General features: G+C 41.2%; 2 protein-coding genes across 3 annotated transcripts in view; one reads left to right on the forward strand and one right to left on the reverse strand.

Annotated features, from left to right (window-relative positions):
• The first annotated feature begins 488 nt into the window (after nt 1-488).
• Nucleotides 489-9,700, forward strand: ANKRD1 (ankyrin repeat domain 1). Its single transcript, XM_077878428.1, has 9 exons — nt 489-810; nt 1,469-1,648; nt 2,583-2,720; nt 2,848-2,955; nt 4,200-4,298; nt 5,649-5,747; nt 5,962-6,060; nt 6,200-6,298; nt 8,838-9,700. Exons 1-9 carry the CDS (start codon nt 784-786, stop codon nt 8,946-8,948), a joined length of 960 nt encoding a protein of 319 aa, XP_077734554.1. The 5' UTR covers nt 489-783; the 3' UTR covers nt 8,949-9,700.
• A 2,364-nt stretch (nt 9,701-12,064) lies between these two features.
• Nucleotides 12,065-16,792, reverse strand: part of RPP30 (ribonuclease P/MRP subunit p30) — a 31,522-nt gene continuing 26,794 nt past the window's right edge. For both annotated transcript variants that reach the window (XM_077878430.1, XM_077878429.1), the window contains one exon: nt 12,065-16,774. In XM_077878430.1, the coding sequence (XP_077734556.1) occupies nt 16,665-16,774 (110 nt within the window). In that variant the 3' untranslated portion in view covers nt 12,065-16,664. The remainder of the gene's footprint in view (nt 16,775-16,792) is intronic.

Consider the following 16,792-nt stretch of genomic DNA (forward strand, 5'->3'; position numbering starts at 1 on the left):
GGGGACCATTTGAATCAAAAAGGCTCCAGTAAGTATGCAGTTTTAGATGACAGTAAGTATGTAATGTGCTAATTATGGCCAGTGACACCATAAAATAAAAGCGTATTACTGAATGCTTTTAATTTCTTATAATGATGGTAAGGTGGCATGTCATGGGGCCTTTTTAGTCCCAGACATCACTCCAGAGAATTCCAACCAGATATAGACAAGGGCCATTAGGACCCGGATCCTTTCCTCTCAGACTGTTTACCCATGAGAATAGGATGTCCTGAAGCAACACTTCCCCCAAGTGAAGTGTTGATAAGTCTGGTTATCAGCAAGATACTACTGGCAGTGTGATATGCAGGGCATTTACATTTTCTTGATAGGGTTAGTCATATGAAAGCTGACAAAGAAGGAAAAGGAGCAGTGCTGTGGTGCAATATCTACAGACAGCTGTACCCTGGCTTCTCGATAAATAGGATGACTTACATTGCTGAGCGGTGTGGTCACTGCCAAAGGAATGGCCCTCTCACATTTCTTCCTGATTCACATATTCAGTGGGGTTACTTGTCATCTCCTCCCTCTTCTGCTTCCCAGACACTGAGTCTGGAATGAAAATTCACCTGCCTCTGAGTTGGCCACGGGTGGGGGCAGGGGTGTTACTTGGGTTCCCAGGTTGGAAGATTATCTCACCCAGCCCTAGCTATATAAGCTGACCGGTGTGGAGGGGCTCAGCAGGGCTGATTCAAGGGATTCAATCCACAGGAGAAAACACACAGACGAACCGAACCTCAGGCCGACATGATGGTGATGAAGGTAGAAGAACTGGTACGTAAGACACATTTTTGTTTCATGGTGAAAGCTGGTTTAGTCTTGATTTTTATTTGACAATTGAAATGTCCTTTTTGAGGCATAATGCATAAGGTACTCTGATGTCATCTATGGAACATGGTTGGCCTAAGTGATGAAATAAGTGAAATTGGAAAAACGAAGCTAGCAGTAATGAATTCTCTGTATATTTCCTATTTATTATCTTCTTTTTTGGTTTTCTTACTAAAGCATGGATTCACATGATTCACATCACATGAGGATGCCTTAGGGAAGAAGTTTTATTGCAAGAATATATGTCTGGAAACTTTACAACTCAAGTCTAAGAGCCATTAACAATACCTGAAATGGAAGAATTTAAAACAATCATGGGGGGGTTGCAGTTTTCCTAGGTGAAATGTGATTAAATGGATTAAAAGTGCATTTAAATGTATCAACCTAACCTAAGCCTTGCTTTACCAAGAGGGTAGGACAATCATCTGATGGTAATTCTGGAATACTACAGCGGTGTGTCCCTGCCTGAGATCTGAGAACACAGCGCACAGAGATGGCTGTCCTCAGGCAAGGAGGACCAAGGCCTTCCTGCAGCATCCTCTGTGGAGAATGATTCCAGGACAGGCCCTGCAACTTCTGACCCTACAATATTCTTTCCTCCTAGGTCACAGGGAAGAAGAATGGCAGTGGGGATACTGGGGAGTTCCTACCTGAGGATTTCAGAGATGGGCAGTATGAAGCTGCTGTTACTTTAGAGAAGCAAGAGGACCTGAAGACACTTCCAGCCCACTCCTTGATCCTGGGGGAGCAGCAGTGGAAAATTGAGAAAGAGCGAGAGGCAGAGGTAAGGACCTTCCATGGAATCCACTAGTGGGAAGTCGTGGATGGGGTAGGAGAAAATAGGTGCCAGGCAGGAAGGAGAAAAGAGATAAATGAAATAAATGCAACCATTCCAAAGATGTTTCTTTGCCAAATTCAAACCCACGGGAGAGGCAACTTCTATAGGACAAGTAGTAGGAACTAATTCTTTAGCAAGACTATGACCTCTGGATTCTGAATCAATGAATGTTCTACAACTATGTTCTGATTTAAAGACTTGGAAAGAGAAACATGACTAGTGAATTTCTGATGTCATGCACCATCTAGTCAATCTCAAACAAGAGAGATGAGATCTCTTTTTCTCAATAACATGGCCTGTGGTCCCAGAATCATTGTTTGGCTGTGTTCACTATCTGTGTTGATAAATTCCATGGTGCCATGTGCATTTTCATTACTTACTAATCACAGATAAAACATGCATTAGTTAGCAGGAGTCTCAGGAAAGTCTGTTTCATGGGCCCTGCTTTGTAGGCTGCCTGAAAGAGTTTGGCATTGGTATTTCGGAGCTTAATGCTTATTGTTGGATTCTTCGGAGTTAAATAAAAAATTCAACATAAATCTGGGGTTCATTTATGGAAATGTATGGAAATGATTACATGATCATTACTTACAGAGATCCTATCTCCAAAAGCTGATGCTACAAGCAAGAGAAGTGGAGATGAAGGCAATTAGCTGAAAAATTAGACCCCCAAATACTTGAACAAGAAATGACTGAGTCAAAGTCAAAGATTAGATTAGTTTTAAAGGGTTGGTTGGGGTGTTTTTTTTTTTTTTTTTTTTTTTTTTTTTTTACTTTTTTGCTCCAACTGTTCACATACTTATCTCAGACCTTGCAGATTTTGTTTAGACACAACCAGAATGCCTGTCACCATATTTTGAAATATGGATTTCTTTTTTAGCTCAAGAAGAAAAAACTAGAACAAAGATCAAAGCTTGAAAATCTAGAAGACCTTGAAGTAATCATTCAACTAAAGAAAAGGAAAAAATACAGGAAAACTAAAGTTCCAGTTGTAAAGGAACCTGAACCTGAAATCATTGTAAGGACTGTTTGCTTTTGTAGTATTACATGTCCAGCATTGTGCTACCAGGGAATAAATATCTGTAGAGGGTTTGATCGAATATTGGAAAACTCACGATAACTCCTGCACTATTCTTTGGCTTTAGACAGAACCTGTGGATGTACCTAGGTTCCTGAAGGCTGCCCTGGAGAATAAACTGCCAGTAGTAGAAAAATTCTTGTCAGACAAGAACAATCCAGATGTCTGTGATGAGGTAAGGCTTCTACAAAGCACTGCAAAATCCAGCTCATTAATTTTGTGTTTCTTATGCTTAACTTCAGTCTTGCTAACATGGTGCCAAAAAGCAATCCACCTGAAACAGTTTCTCCAGCTGTTGCCACATATGCCAGTAGCATATTAGGATAGTGCAGAAAAAAGAGGCTGGATTAGTGCTATGGGTTGCATTTTCTTCCAGCTGGATTTTTCAGTTTGTCTTTAACTTTTTATATTCTTAGGATAGACTTTTAATAAAGCAGGACCAACAAGTCCCTTTTGGAGAGATACAAAATAGCATCCTTTTATAAAATAAAGATTTTATTTATTTATTTTCGAGAGAGAGAGAGAGAGAGCACAAGCAGAGGGATCTGCAAAGGCAGACGGAGAAGCAGACTGCCTGATAAGCAGGGAGCCCCACTCTGGGCTAGATCTCAGGACCCTGGGATCATCACCTGAGCTGAAGGCAGACGCTTAACCACTTAACTGACTGAGTCACTCAGGTGCCTCAATAGCAACATCCTTGACTGGACCCAAACACATCAGTGCAACACACGGAATCTGTGGACTGGAGTTCAAATGCTGACTCTATCACTACTTGGGTATTTGATTTTTGGCAGCTAATTTGCATTTTTTAGACCTCCATTTCCTTGCCTGCAAATAGAGGGCACTGGAGTGAATAAGACCAATAATTGTTCTTGGTCAAATAGTCTATTATTAATCCATTCATATGAAGCCTTCTTACCAGAAACATGAATCCTTTTTGTATCCCCCCACCTCGCCTTCCCAAACTGAATGGAGAATCATTTCTGAAGGTGAACTAAAAACGAGTCCCCCATTCTCTTAAAAAAGAATTGAATACTTTTTGATATTCAACCTAGCAACAGTCCCAGGTGGAAGAAAGCCATCTGATCTGCATGGCCAATTCAACACAAACAACGAAGGCACAGAATTCAAGAAAGGGAAATGTCAGTGTTGAGGCAATTGTGAGCTTTGAGTTCACATTCCTCCATGGAGACCTCTGAGCATTTAAAGATGTACCTGCAGGAAACTCAAGCCTCAGCTGCACAATCTTTGTTCCAGTTCTGCAATTTTAGGAAATTTGACATTTCTAATTTAAAAAGAAGCACTCAAATTTCTATCACTTAGGTCATCAGGGTCCTCAGCCTCATACCTCTTAGAAGGGATTTATGCTCATTTTTATATGCATCTGTCTCTCTTTTTTTTAAATCTCTATTCTGACAGTATAAACGGACAGCTCTTCACAGAGCATGCTTAGAAGGACATTTGGCAATTGTGGAGAAGTTAATGGAAGCTGGAGCCCAGATCGAATTCCGCGATATGGTAAATATATTTCTTTGTTTGGAAATGAGCCAAAATAAGGAGACTATATGAAGCTTGAGAAAAGCTACAATGAAAAACGGGGCTGATTGGATTGAAAATTGATCTGAGAGAATGAGGCGAAAGCTCATTTCTCCATACAAAGGGAAGTTGGGAGATGGGACTAGGTCAGGTGGAAAGTATTTTCCATACATACTGAAAAGGAGAGGAGTGTTCCAGGGAAAAGGAGGAAGTGAAAGCTGCTGCACAGAATTCAATATCCTCATCAGAGAGTTGGGTCAGTATCAAGTCAGTAGCATTACTGAAAAGTAATCGGTCAGCACTTGCCTCTCGGCATCCCTGTCCTTCCATTATACACGGCAGCGTGCTCGTGGCCCCTTGGCTGCCAGGGGTGTGTCAGAATTCTCTAGCTGTTCACCTTCTCTGATAGATGCCATCAGTGAGATCAGGGGCTAACCTGCATACGGAATGAACTGCATCTATGGAAAGTAGCCGCTATTCAGACCTCAATAATTCAGCTACTGTGATCTCTGCAAAGACCAGCATACAGCATATTTTATGGACTGAAGACTGAGCTGGGAAAATGCTTTACTTATTTAAATGCAGCTCAATTTGACTTTATAAAGCAGAAGATGGATATTAGGAAAGTCCAAAGAATTTGAACAAAATTGGGCCCCAAAGACAAACACACACACAGGAAAACAATACAAAAAATAAATAAATAAAGCTTGCATGAAAAGACACTAAAATTCGTGAGTGTGTGACTTGGAAGGCCAGGAATATGCCCGAGTGGGAAAGAGGGCATCTCCAAGGAGTAAGGGCAGTGTGCAGTGACCACAAGTGGCGGCACTTGAGGCATAGAGGCTGTGCTGGCACAGATGACAGCAGAGAGCCAGCAGGAGAGGAGGGAAAAACAACAGGGACGCAGGAAGAGGTGGCAGATCCAGATTAAAATCCTTTGGAAGGGACTACTTTTATTCTGCCAGGATTAAAATGCATTTGTCTAGAACTTCTGAGTAGATTTGGCAAAAGTGGTTAAAATTTCCAGGCAGATGTGGGTTTGAAGATCTATTCTGATGCTTACTAGCTGTGCCTCCTAGGGCAAGAAACTTGACTATTTTGGAGACTTGTTTTTCCCATCTGCAAAGTGAGCGTACTCACACCTGCTTCAGTGTTGCCAGGAGGGCCCATCCATCCGAGGTGCATAGCACCTTGTTGGCATGTAGAAATTCTCAATAAATGGTAGTTCTCAAAAATGTAGTTGTAGTTGGGAGGGGGATACCCTAGCAAATCTGGTGTTCCTGGGCCCTGGAAACCAAGTACTAACTCCTCTGCTTTCCCCTTCCTGTATAGCTTGAATCCACAGCCCTCCACTGGGCAAGCCGCGGAGGAAACCTGGATGTCTTAAAATTGCTACTGAACAAAGGAGCAAAAATCAGTGCTCGGGATAAGGTATATCTCTTCTTGTCCCTTTTCCCCCCTCCCCCAGTACCTTCCCCACCTTGGCCTCCCCCCTCCCAAAGCCACCTTGCCATTTGGGTCAGCTGGAAGCTCATGCTGTGTGGGGCACCATAGTGGCCACTTGTCCCCCTCGCACACACCTTGGGGTCTGGGACAGCCTCTGTCCCTGAGCCCAGTACATCAGTTGCGCTCTTCAATTTCCCAGTTGCTCAGCACTGCGCTGCACGTGGCGGTGAGGACTGGCCACTATGAGTGCGCGGAGCATCTCATCGCCTGTGAGGCGGACCTCAATGCCAAAGACCGAGTGAGTACCTGGGCAAAGTTCTGCCTCCCTCCAGCTCCAGGCCTCATTGATCTGGGATCACTCCCCAAGCCTAGTACACTTGTGGGACCCACTTCCTGGCCTCAGGCCCAACTTTAGTCTGTTGACTCTGCTTCTCTAGGAAGGAGATACCCCTCTGCATGACGCAGTGAGGCTGAACCGTTACAAGATGATCAGACTCCTGATTATGTATGGGGCTGACCTCAACATCAAGAATTGTGTAAGTACCTAAAACAAGCAGCCCCTGCTTGCGGGCTTTCTTATTAACAAAAGCATATCTTATGCTCTTGAAAATAATCCCACAGTGGTAGGATTTCAGCGTTGGAGGAGTTCTTTTGATCTTTTGATGCTTTAAATGCACCTGTCCATCCATTCCTATAATGACATTGCTAACCTTGGCGAGGACTCAAGTCACCTGGTCGGAGATGGGTGAGGCCATCATGACTGCTGTAGCTTCAGTGCCAGTACAGTGTCTGGTGATTCTTTCAAAATTTGGTCTTGAAAATATAAGAGGGTCAAATTGTTCACCTTCACAAACCGAAGCACAATCTTCCCTGGCTACCCCTGGTTGAGCAAGGCCTGGGGTAGTCAGGAAAAAAGAAAGACACCATCCCTGAAGTAATAAAATTCCACAGTGGTCAATACAGCCAAGAGCCAATGAACTGAAATTAATCAATATCTAATCCAGTAATTCTGAGTAGTCCTCCCCTCCTTACAACAGCATAACATGCTACCACTTTCTTCCAGGGCCAGCCATGCTTTTGCCTATATTTTTGAGATAATTTCTATCCATTCTCCACACTGGTTTATCTGCATATCCCTCAAAATAATTCCCTATATTTAGGCCCTGAAAATGCTCGTATAAGTCCCTTCTACAAGTACGTGTTAATTTAGCTTCATCTGCAAGCCAGGGAATAGAGCCAACTTTTCCTCATGGTCCCAATTCCCAGGCAAACATCATCTAATGTAAGCTTTAAAAATATCACTGGGAGGAATGGATATAAATTCCTGAAGAAATAATTTGAAAGATTTGGTAAAGAATCACTTTACAAGGAAGGAAAAGAAAACCCCAGTCATCTTATATTGAGAATAATTTCTTCCCCTTATTGCGTTACTATGAGACTTAGAGGAATATTTTATCATAAAAAGCCCCACAAAACTGTCTTGGTGATAGGAACAAAGAATAGAAGCAATAAATAGAGGCTGCTTGGATGGTAAAGTGTTAATAGTAGGGTCCTCTCATCCTTAATATAGGGATTGGCCTTATCTAATAATTGAAATAAATAAGCAGAAAAAGAGTAGATTTAATGAAATCTCTGAAACTGCAGAAAATATTAAAATTGTTTTCAGGCAGTGAGACACTACCAGCAAAGAGAAATAGCATACAGATTTGGGGAGACTGTATAAGTAGCCAGAAATCAGGAGATACATTTTAATAGAGAGGAGTTGAAGGAATTATGGAAGAACAGATCAAAATATACCAATGAGGCTGGGGGCTTTGAATATCAGTTAAACCCCAGCATTAGGGTCCTGAAACATTGACCTAATGGCTGGATGTACCCCAAAAGACCACTAGCCATTGAACCTCATCTTGAAGGGAATTGGAAACAAACACACAATACATTATTCTATTGTTGTCCAAAATTCTGTCATTATGTGTAGTGATGAGTGTTTCTCGAGGAACATGCTGTAGAGGTGGGAAGTTCCAAAACAAAGGTTACAGGGCCACTAATTCAAATGAGCAATAAGTGCAGGGGTCAGGCAGGTCTCCTGAATTACATAAATGGTGGCTGCAGGGATCTGTGCACATGATTATAAAGGTGGTGGCTCTGCGAAGCCACAGGTATCAGGCTGGCCAACTCTTCTGATTTTTTCCAGAGAGTTCACAAATTCACTTGGGAAATCTCCTAATTTCCAACTATTGACAATTAATTCCAACTTAAAAAAAGAAAATCTCACCTCTGTTTGGGCCCAAACAAAACAGGTCTCTAAACTGATTTGCATCTCAAAGCTGCCAGTTTGCAGTTTGAGTTAAAGAGACTTCTAAACGGATAGGGGTAGAAAAATATAAGACTTCTCATATTTAAAGACAAGAATTGAGAGGTGGCATCGGATTAATTTTTGTACATGTCTTGAGACCTATGCATAAGGGAAAAGAATTTTGGTCTCAAAAATTACTTTACACATTATTGATGTCACCTCCAAGAAACATGAAATTTCCCAGGAGATCCCAGTGTGAAAACGCCACACCTTGGAGCAGTAAGAGTTCTGTACGGCACCGGAGGACTTCAGCCAAGGTGTCAAAGCAGCTCTTTTACCATCAGTTTTTATCAATCAGGAATCATTTTCCAAATTGATAGGAACTGGTTCTTGTTCACTATCTTCCCATGCCCCTTCTGCAGGATACCGGAGATGTATAGAGGCATTTTTTGAATTTTGAAATGAGTTGGCATGCTCTTGCAATTTACCGTCTAGGGACTGGGATTTTTTTAAACCAATACCTGGAGTAGTCCCACAGAGGGGAAAAAACACACAAAAAACAAAAATATTGCTAATCTGAAATGCCAAACACATTCCTGTGAGAAAGAGTGAAGGGCTGATTTGAATATAAACTGCCAATCAGTCATAGTGGAAAGCATAAAACAGTTCAATAACATACACCTATCCATTACCTCATTAAAAACACGCCCACAGAGGATGTGTAGAATTTATAGATGCCTCCCATCTGGAAGTCAAATTTCCTCATGTATTTTGATTAGGCTGGGAAGACCCCAATGGATCTGGTGCTACACTGGCAGAATGGAACCAAAGCAATATTTGACAGCCTCAAGGAGAACTCCTACAAAACCTCTCGCATAGCCTCGTTCTGAGGGAAACAATGCCAAGCTCATCAGTTGTTCTTCACCAGCATTTTGAAGACACGACCCCAAAGAAGAGTAACTAGTCATAAAATCCAGCTCCTACCCACCTGTTGTAAAGCTGCACCTAATGAAGTTTTAAGAAAGCACAGGGATATAGGTATGGAAATTTTCTTTAGCGAAACTCACTCTATTTATTTTTATTTATTCCTGTTTATTTATTTATTTATTTGCTTCCATACCACTGGTATTCAGATCCTTCATGATGATCCATTTGGTGAGCTTAATTTGTACATAACACTCCAGAAACTTCCTGTAGATCATTCTTAAACCATGTTAACGAGCAATGCTGTCAATGCCTACTCATGTGCACCTCGCTCATGGAAGATATTTCAAGGTGTTTTTAAAGGACAAGAGTGATTATTGCAGCCCTCTTCTGAATTTTTAATGCTGAAGTTTGAGGCAACAGGGGGCATGTAGCGACAGGAAAGGAAACTGCAGAATGAAAGGCATTCTGTGAGAAGGACAGTAAAGCCAGCTGTTTGACGCCTGGGCCTGGTATCTTTTACCAAGTCACACATTGTACCAAGGTGAAGAGAATGTCATGAGTGTAAGTGGCGTGTTGTGGCAGGTGCGGGCCGCTGGGCCATGCAGAAGTGAATTTGCTGGAAAATGATGAAAGTGACTGCAAAGTGTAAATGTGTAAATGTATATTATGTTGTATGTGTATTTTATATTCATAATAAAAGCAAATTATAAACCCCTTTCTAAGTGCTTCTGTAAGTATGGTGGGAAAACCATGTGAAAGACAGCCATTTGGATGGAGTTTTTTGTCTTTCAGTTTTTTCAGATTAGAAATGTCCTATAAAATAGCACCTTTCAGCATTTACTGTGTACACGGACCGCCTGAGGATCTTGCTAAAATGCAGATTCTGATTGCCCCCATTGTGGATGGGGCCTGGGACTCTGCATTTCTGACAAACTTCCAGATGATGCAGAGGTGGTGGTACATCACAACCACACTTGGAGCAGCAAGGCTGTGAAGACCATCAAGATAGGGAGTTCACCTTCTTTTGGCCACAGTGGTGGGGAGAAAGAGACCCCTGGTGGGAAGAGTGATCACTGCAAGCTAAACAAGTGCACCTTAAGGAAGTGCCCATCAGGGCTAATCTGAGGTCTAACAATTACTGTGGACACCCGCTGTCGGTGTCAAAGGATGCCCACGAGAAGATACACCTGGCCAATGATTTGTTGACCTCTGAGAGGAGCCATTTTGTTACCAGGTGCTGGACCAGGTGTTAAGACCTGTGATGAGAAAACTAGCTTGCCCCTGCCCTGCCTTTCCAGAACAGATGAATACTAAAAAAGTAATCCCAGAAATAAATGCATAGTAATGATCTGCGGTAAGTACGATGAAGTAGAAAACAGAGTGCCGTGAGAGTCTCAGATGCAAAGGCACATCATATGATGGGGGAGGGGTGGTAGGAGGGGATTCTACAAAGGTTTCGCTGAGGTGGTGACTTTTTGGGGCAGTCTGAAGGGTACACTTGAGCTATTCAAGCACAGCGTTCCAGACAGCAGAGGAAAACACCAGAAAGGGCAAGGTCATGGGAAAAGTCTGGCATTTTAGGAAATGTATGAAGGCCAATGTGAAACGCTGGCACTGGTATCCCTCCCCCCAAAACTCACTCCAGATGGGATGACACACACAGCCTCTTAGCTATGCCGCTAACACTTTGAGAGTGTGTAAGGGCATGGTCCATAACACATAAGTTGTGAGGATGGTTTGAAACATTTTTGAGCTTTGGTGTCTACTCTCCTAACCTCCCAAGGGCATGGGGGAGTGCCAGTCCCTCCTTTGTCTCCCTCCCTCTCAATCCCCCTTCGCCATCCATCTGCCCTCCTGCTAAGGTCCTCCTGGCTCCATGTCCTCAAGGCTCATGTCCCATTTCTTCCTCGTCAAGCACCCGCGACACAAGCCATTTCTCTTGCTGGTACTGGACTCTCCCCCAGCATAACTTGGTGGGCTATGATGTGACCAGGTTCTCTCTTGATGATGCCTTCCTCAAGTCCTCCTCCCCGCAACAGCTAGGAGGGTAGGGAAGAGAGTAAGTGGTTAGAATACTTTGGAGTAACCAAGTAAAGAGATTTCCACCAGCACAGAGGTAGAGGGCACGAGAGACAACATGGAGTTAAGTCCCATTCCGATGAAGCCAACCCTGCTAATGGAGGAGATAGACACTTCTGGCAAAGCTTTCAAGCTTCTGTCACACACGTAGTCAACTTCGAAGTCCCTGATCTTGCCACCTGAGCCAGCTCTTTGCCCGCAGTCTGCCTGTCGTCTTGTCTTTTCCTCAATGAAGAGAATGTCCCATTGACCAACAGACTTCTGCTAGTTGTTTGCTTCTCTTTTCCTCACTTCTTTTTTCCCATCAACCTCCACGTCTTCCTCCCAAGTATACTCCCTGAGCAGCTCTGCAGTCTGTCCACATCGTCTGCCACCCCGGGGGCCACTGCCCAAGCTCAGATGGCCTCAGCATCCCCCGGATGACTCAAGTGGCCCTTGCCGGGCTCTGGGTCTCTCCCCCCACCTGTAAAGTTGCACAGAGTGATTTTTCTAAAATGAAAATTTGGTCAAGTCATTCTCCTCTTTAAAATTCTTCAGTGGCTTCCCATTTCCCTCAGGATGAATGAAAACTCCATAACGTTTTCAGAAATCCTTGAAATCTGACTGCCGTTAACTTTCTATTCTCTTCAATTTCTGCACTAAACTCTGAATTTCAACTCTGTGGACTTTTCAGTTCCTAAAAAAATCTGGGCACTTGGTTTTCTGTTTTTTCGTACTGTGTCAGCTCCCTGGAAGGCTCTTCCTCCCACCCTACCCCCTCACAACTTCTTCTTCCTTCCCTTCAGGTTAGCTGCCTTTCTTCCAGGAAACCATCCTGGACCCTTACTCATACAGTTAGTACCCCCTCCCCCCAAGCATGTTCCTGTTGTATTTTATTTTTACCAGTGGTGTCATGCATCTATGATACTGCCTTTACTCTCCAAGGGAAAACTCCTTCTCTCTCCCCTTGAGCAAGTAATACCTACTCACCAAATATGAAGCCAATCACAGGAAGAAATAATGAAGGAAGCAAACATCCCCATAATCTTTATTTCATGGTACTGGTTATTTCTGGCACATTACATATAGGCACTATACATTTAGTTTTGTGACTTTGTTTTCAATTGAACGACTTATTCGAGACATCTTTATAAGTGGGATTCTTGTTTCAATTTACAGTGGACCATTCAGTTCTACTACTGGGCATTTGGGTTGCTTCCATTTTCCCATTATTTTAGACATTGTTGCAATGAATACCCTTATCCACACACCCTTTATACCTAACTAGCTAGTTCTGAAGAAACATATTCACAGAAGAATCTGTAAGGTTGGTATCAAATTATATCCCTTCCATGTTATTGTCTTTCCCCCAAATCATGAATTCTCATTTTACATATCTTTTACCTTTTAACCTGACCGGCAAGATACATTTTTGGTGAATTTTCCCTGATTACTAAAAAAGGTCAGCATCTTCATGTTTACTGAACATTTTCCTGCGCAATTTTCTATTAAGTCAGGTTCCCTGGAAGCAGCACTTGAAATGAGGATTTTTGTGTTAGTGATTTATTGAGCATGCTCTACAAGGCAAGGAGAGACAGGACAGGGCAGGAGAAGAAACAGGCAAAGATATGCTTTCAGAAGTATCTCCTCAGCCTTATTCCAGCTCAGGGGCATAAATCATGCCATAGAGGCCAGAGGGTCAGGTGATAACACCCTGCATCAGGCATTGGCCATGGGCCGACCTCAAGGGGTGGGGGCATCTTTTGGGTAAAGTGACTACATCAGCTAAGGGCAATGCTCTGGGGAAGGGTGAAGATAAACCATTAGTACCCAAATCTGAAGCAGCTGGAGGGAACACCAGCCTGGTCAAAGGGATTTGGTGGACACTAACAGCACTTACTGAATTGTGTGTGTGTGTGTGTGTGTGTGTGTGTGTGTATATATACACACATATATATATATTTTTTTTTTTAGAAAAGTGGGGGGCAAAGGGAGAGGGAAAGAATCTCGAGCAGGCTCCAGAACCAGTGCAGAGCCTGACATGGGGCTCAATCTCATGATCCTGAGATCATGACCTGAGCCGAAATCAAGTCAGATGCCCAACCAACTGAGCCACCCAGGCGCCCCTCAAATTGCATGTTCTTAAAAAACAATTTATTTTAAAGCTTTTACTAATGATGCTAACTTCTCTGCTCTAAGATGCATTATAAATGTACTTCCCTAGTTGTTTGTACTTTTCTAACATTATTTTTATAGAGGCAAATTAATCAAGTTTTCATGTTTTTTGGCTTTGATATCATTTAGGTTTTTTCTGACCCAAGGTTATTTTAGATAAAAAGTTTACCCATCTTTTCTCTAGTATTTTAGAAATTAAAAAAAAAAAAACTTTAATCCACTTGAATTTAGTAGGGTGTATATTGGGTAGAAGATAAGGATTGGACTTCTTTTTTTCTTAAATGATAGAACAATGGCTGATACTTAGTAGGTAACTTCTGTAGAACTGGTTCTCCTCTGAGCCTTCTACAAATATTAATCTACCTAACCCTTGATAGTGCCATCGGTGGGGAGAAGAGATGAAGAAAGTGAGGCACAGAGTGGTTACGTAACTTGTGTAAGGTCACAGGTAGTGAGTATTATTAGCAAGTTCAGATTTTAACACATGTAGTGTCTTTAGTCTCTGTACTTACTTGTTTTGCTGTACTGCCTTTCTCACATAGAAAACCAGTTATACACCATCACTGAATTGAAAAATTCACCATTTCTTCTTACAATTGGAATTGTTCTGGACTCCCAACTCTTTCATTGGTTTATATGAATTTCTGCACTAGTTACAGTTTTAGTTACTGGAGTCCTGCTGTACTCTGTAATATCGGATGTACAAGTCCCTCCTGTTGTTTTTCTATGAAATTTCTTGGCTATCCTCATACTTATTATTTCAAGATATGGTTTAAAATGCAAACATATACACAAGCAAACAAATATATGCAAACAGTTTTGGTTTTGTTAAATTCATAATTTGGGGGAGAATTTGATGAACAATCTCCTCATCCAAAAAAGTGTCTTCCAATCTTCTTTAATTTCCCTTAAGAGTTTTCCTCATAGAGGTCCTATGTATTTCTTACTAACTTATTTCTTTGTGAATAGTACCATCTTTTAAAATGACATTTTAGAGCAATTTATTAACTATTACCTTTTGTATCTTTAGTTTATAACTGACCACCTTGCTGAACTTTTAAGGTTTGATTTTGTTGTAATAAATCCGTAATGCATCATGTTCTAACAAAGATAAACACGTGAAGGAAACCCGCCTGCTGCTCTTCACTGAGGACCTGCCATCATGCCTATCTATTCTGAATAGCAGGATAAGTACCTGTCCATAAACAGAAAGCAGGCACAACTGCAAATATGTAACAGATGTGCATAAATGAAGGAGCAACTCTAGTTCTAATCTTTTCCCAGTTGCTTCTTTTTTGAAGACAACAGTCACACCTGCAATAACTCTACCTTCTTCCTAACTGGAGGTCTTCAATACTCTATCTGCAATACAACTGGGGCAAATAGACACATATAAACCAGTTGGTTGAAACAGTAGACGAAGGTGGGACATCAGAAAAAAGTTGAACATACGATCCCTTAAACATTTTGAGTTCAAAATATATAAATGCACACTCATGTGCCGAACTGTAGAGATCAGCATCTGCTCTGGGGAGTGTCGACCCCCTGATAGGGCATCCATCAGCTGCCTTTCTTGAGTTCCAATATCTTTTTTTTTTGAGTTCCAGTATCTTTAAAGAAGAAAGAGAACTGAAGACTTGAGTGAAACAATCCAAGTGTGGAATTTTTACTGCACTCCCCAAACCCCAAATCTTAGTTGTCCTGTTCACACCTATTTTGGCAGATTTTTTTAATGGCTCATCTTTTTTAAGTCTTTCAAAAGCTTGAAATTCCTGGGAATTCTTTTTTCGTCCTTCATAGTGCAACAGTTTTTTTAATTTTTAGTTGATGTATATAACTTTACAATGCTAACCACAGTAGTATAAACAGACTTGAGAATAAAGCACATTCACTTTTGGTGAGTTCAAGTGGGGTGGGGGCAAAAGTAAGCTAGTCCTGGAGGAAGTGGTGGACTGCAGCGTGTGGGCTCAGCGGTGGCCACATCAGTTTTACGGAGGGAATGGAGTTGACTAATCCAACAAATTGCTCAAGTGGAAGGCACACAAAAATGCTCTTAGAGACATCATGCTTACTACATACAATATACAAATATATACAGACATACATATGTGTGTGTGAAATATTCTACTACTTGGTTTTATGGCAGGAGTGGATTTTAAGTTTTATCAAATGTCCTACTTGCACCGGTTAAAAGGATTCTGATTTTTCTCATCTAATAAATATGATGAAATACAGTACATTAAAAAGAACTGAAATATCCTTATATTCCTAGAATAAATCTCACTTGTCATGGTATATTATTTTAATGGCCTCTCTTTACCAATATTTTATTTAAGAATCTATATTCATAAGTGAGACTGATATAAAGCTTTTTTAAAAATTATCTTTTTTCTCAGAATACTGTTGCTTTTCTCACTGAAGTTATTTTTTTTATATCAATATAACATGAATACAGACACTTGCAAAAAAGGCTACTTCCACTTAACTGAATGATTATGCTACATAAAAAATTTTTTTTTCAGAGTTGGTTGAGTACAATGGTTTGATATTTTTAATACTACTATGAGGAAAATCAATATTAGGTTTTTAGAGACTTCCAATCAAAGGAGGGAATTCTATTTCAAGAACATCATGGAGGTAAAACCAGCAGAGGAAGAGGCCATGTGTAATTTTACATATACTTTTCTCTCTCCTTCCAAAAATTTTATAGCAATTGTTTTCAGAAAGAACTCTGACTTGATGAATACAAGGACAGGCTTACAATAGAAATAAGTCAACTAAAAGCCAACCCCTTAGTAAGTCTTCATAGGCCTCAAAATAACCCCTTTTTGAATGGTAAGATTAAAAAAATAATAAGCCATGTATATGAAGTGAAGCAGCAAAGCATGTATTTTTAAATGAAGAACTTTTTTTTAAATGCAGATGCATTCCACTTTTTTTTTTTTTAAGATTTTATTTTATTTATGAGAGACAGAGAGAGAGAGAGAGAGAGAGAGAGGCAGAGACACAGGCAGAGAGAGAAGCAGACCTCACTGAGCAGGGAGCCCGATATGGGACTCGATCCCAGGTCTCCAGGATCACACTCTGGGCTGAAGGCGGCGCTAAACTGCTGAGCCACCAAGGCTGCCCAAGAAGAAACATTTTTAAGGAGTCTCCTCCTGAAATATCTTATTCAGTTATATCTGCCGTTTTATCACTTAACACAAAAAATAAATAAACTTGTCTCTTTCTCTCAAAATATATCTAAATTAATTAAGTGGGCAGTCGTCTTTTTTACTGCTTCACTAGGTTTTGTTATTTTAATGGCTTGAATATAAAATTGTTTTTATAGACTGCTGAGTTCTAGCTCTGAATGAAAATAGTAAGTCATAAAGGTTTTGTTTCTGTTGTGACTGATGGATTATCAAAGGGAAGAAGGGAGTGTTGACAGAGACCGGGGATTCTTTTCAGCCCTCACACTTGGCTTTCTTGCAAGCTGGAAGAGAATCCTCATCTGCTTCTGATGGCCGAGGTTTCTTCACTGTGGAAATAATTCCAAAAGCAGTTTTTCTCGTTTCTGTAAAACAGACAGGGA

This window comes from Canis aureus, chromosome 29 (assembly GCF_053574225.1).
Source record: "Canis aureus isolate CA01 chromosome 29, VMU_Caureus_v.1.0, whole genome shotgun sequence".
NCBI classification, from domain to species: domain Eukaryota; kingdom Metazoa; phylum Chordata; class Mammalia; order Carnivora; family Canidae; genus Canis; species Canis aureus.

Coding starts and splice junctions, on each gene's coding strand:
- ANKRD1 (XM_077878428.1), top strand. CDS start 784: ATGATGGTGATGAAGGTAGAAGAACTG. Junction 4,299..5,648: donor AGATCGAATTCCGCGATATG/GTAAATATATTT, acceptor CTTCCTGTATAG/CTTGAATCCACAGCCCTCCA. Junction 6,061..6,199: donor ACCTCAATGCCAAAGACCGA/GTGAGTACCTGG, acceptor CTGCTTCTCTAG/GAAGGAGATACCCCTCTGCA.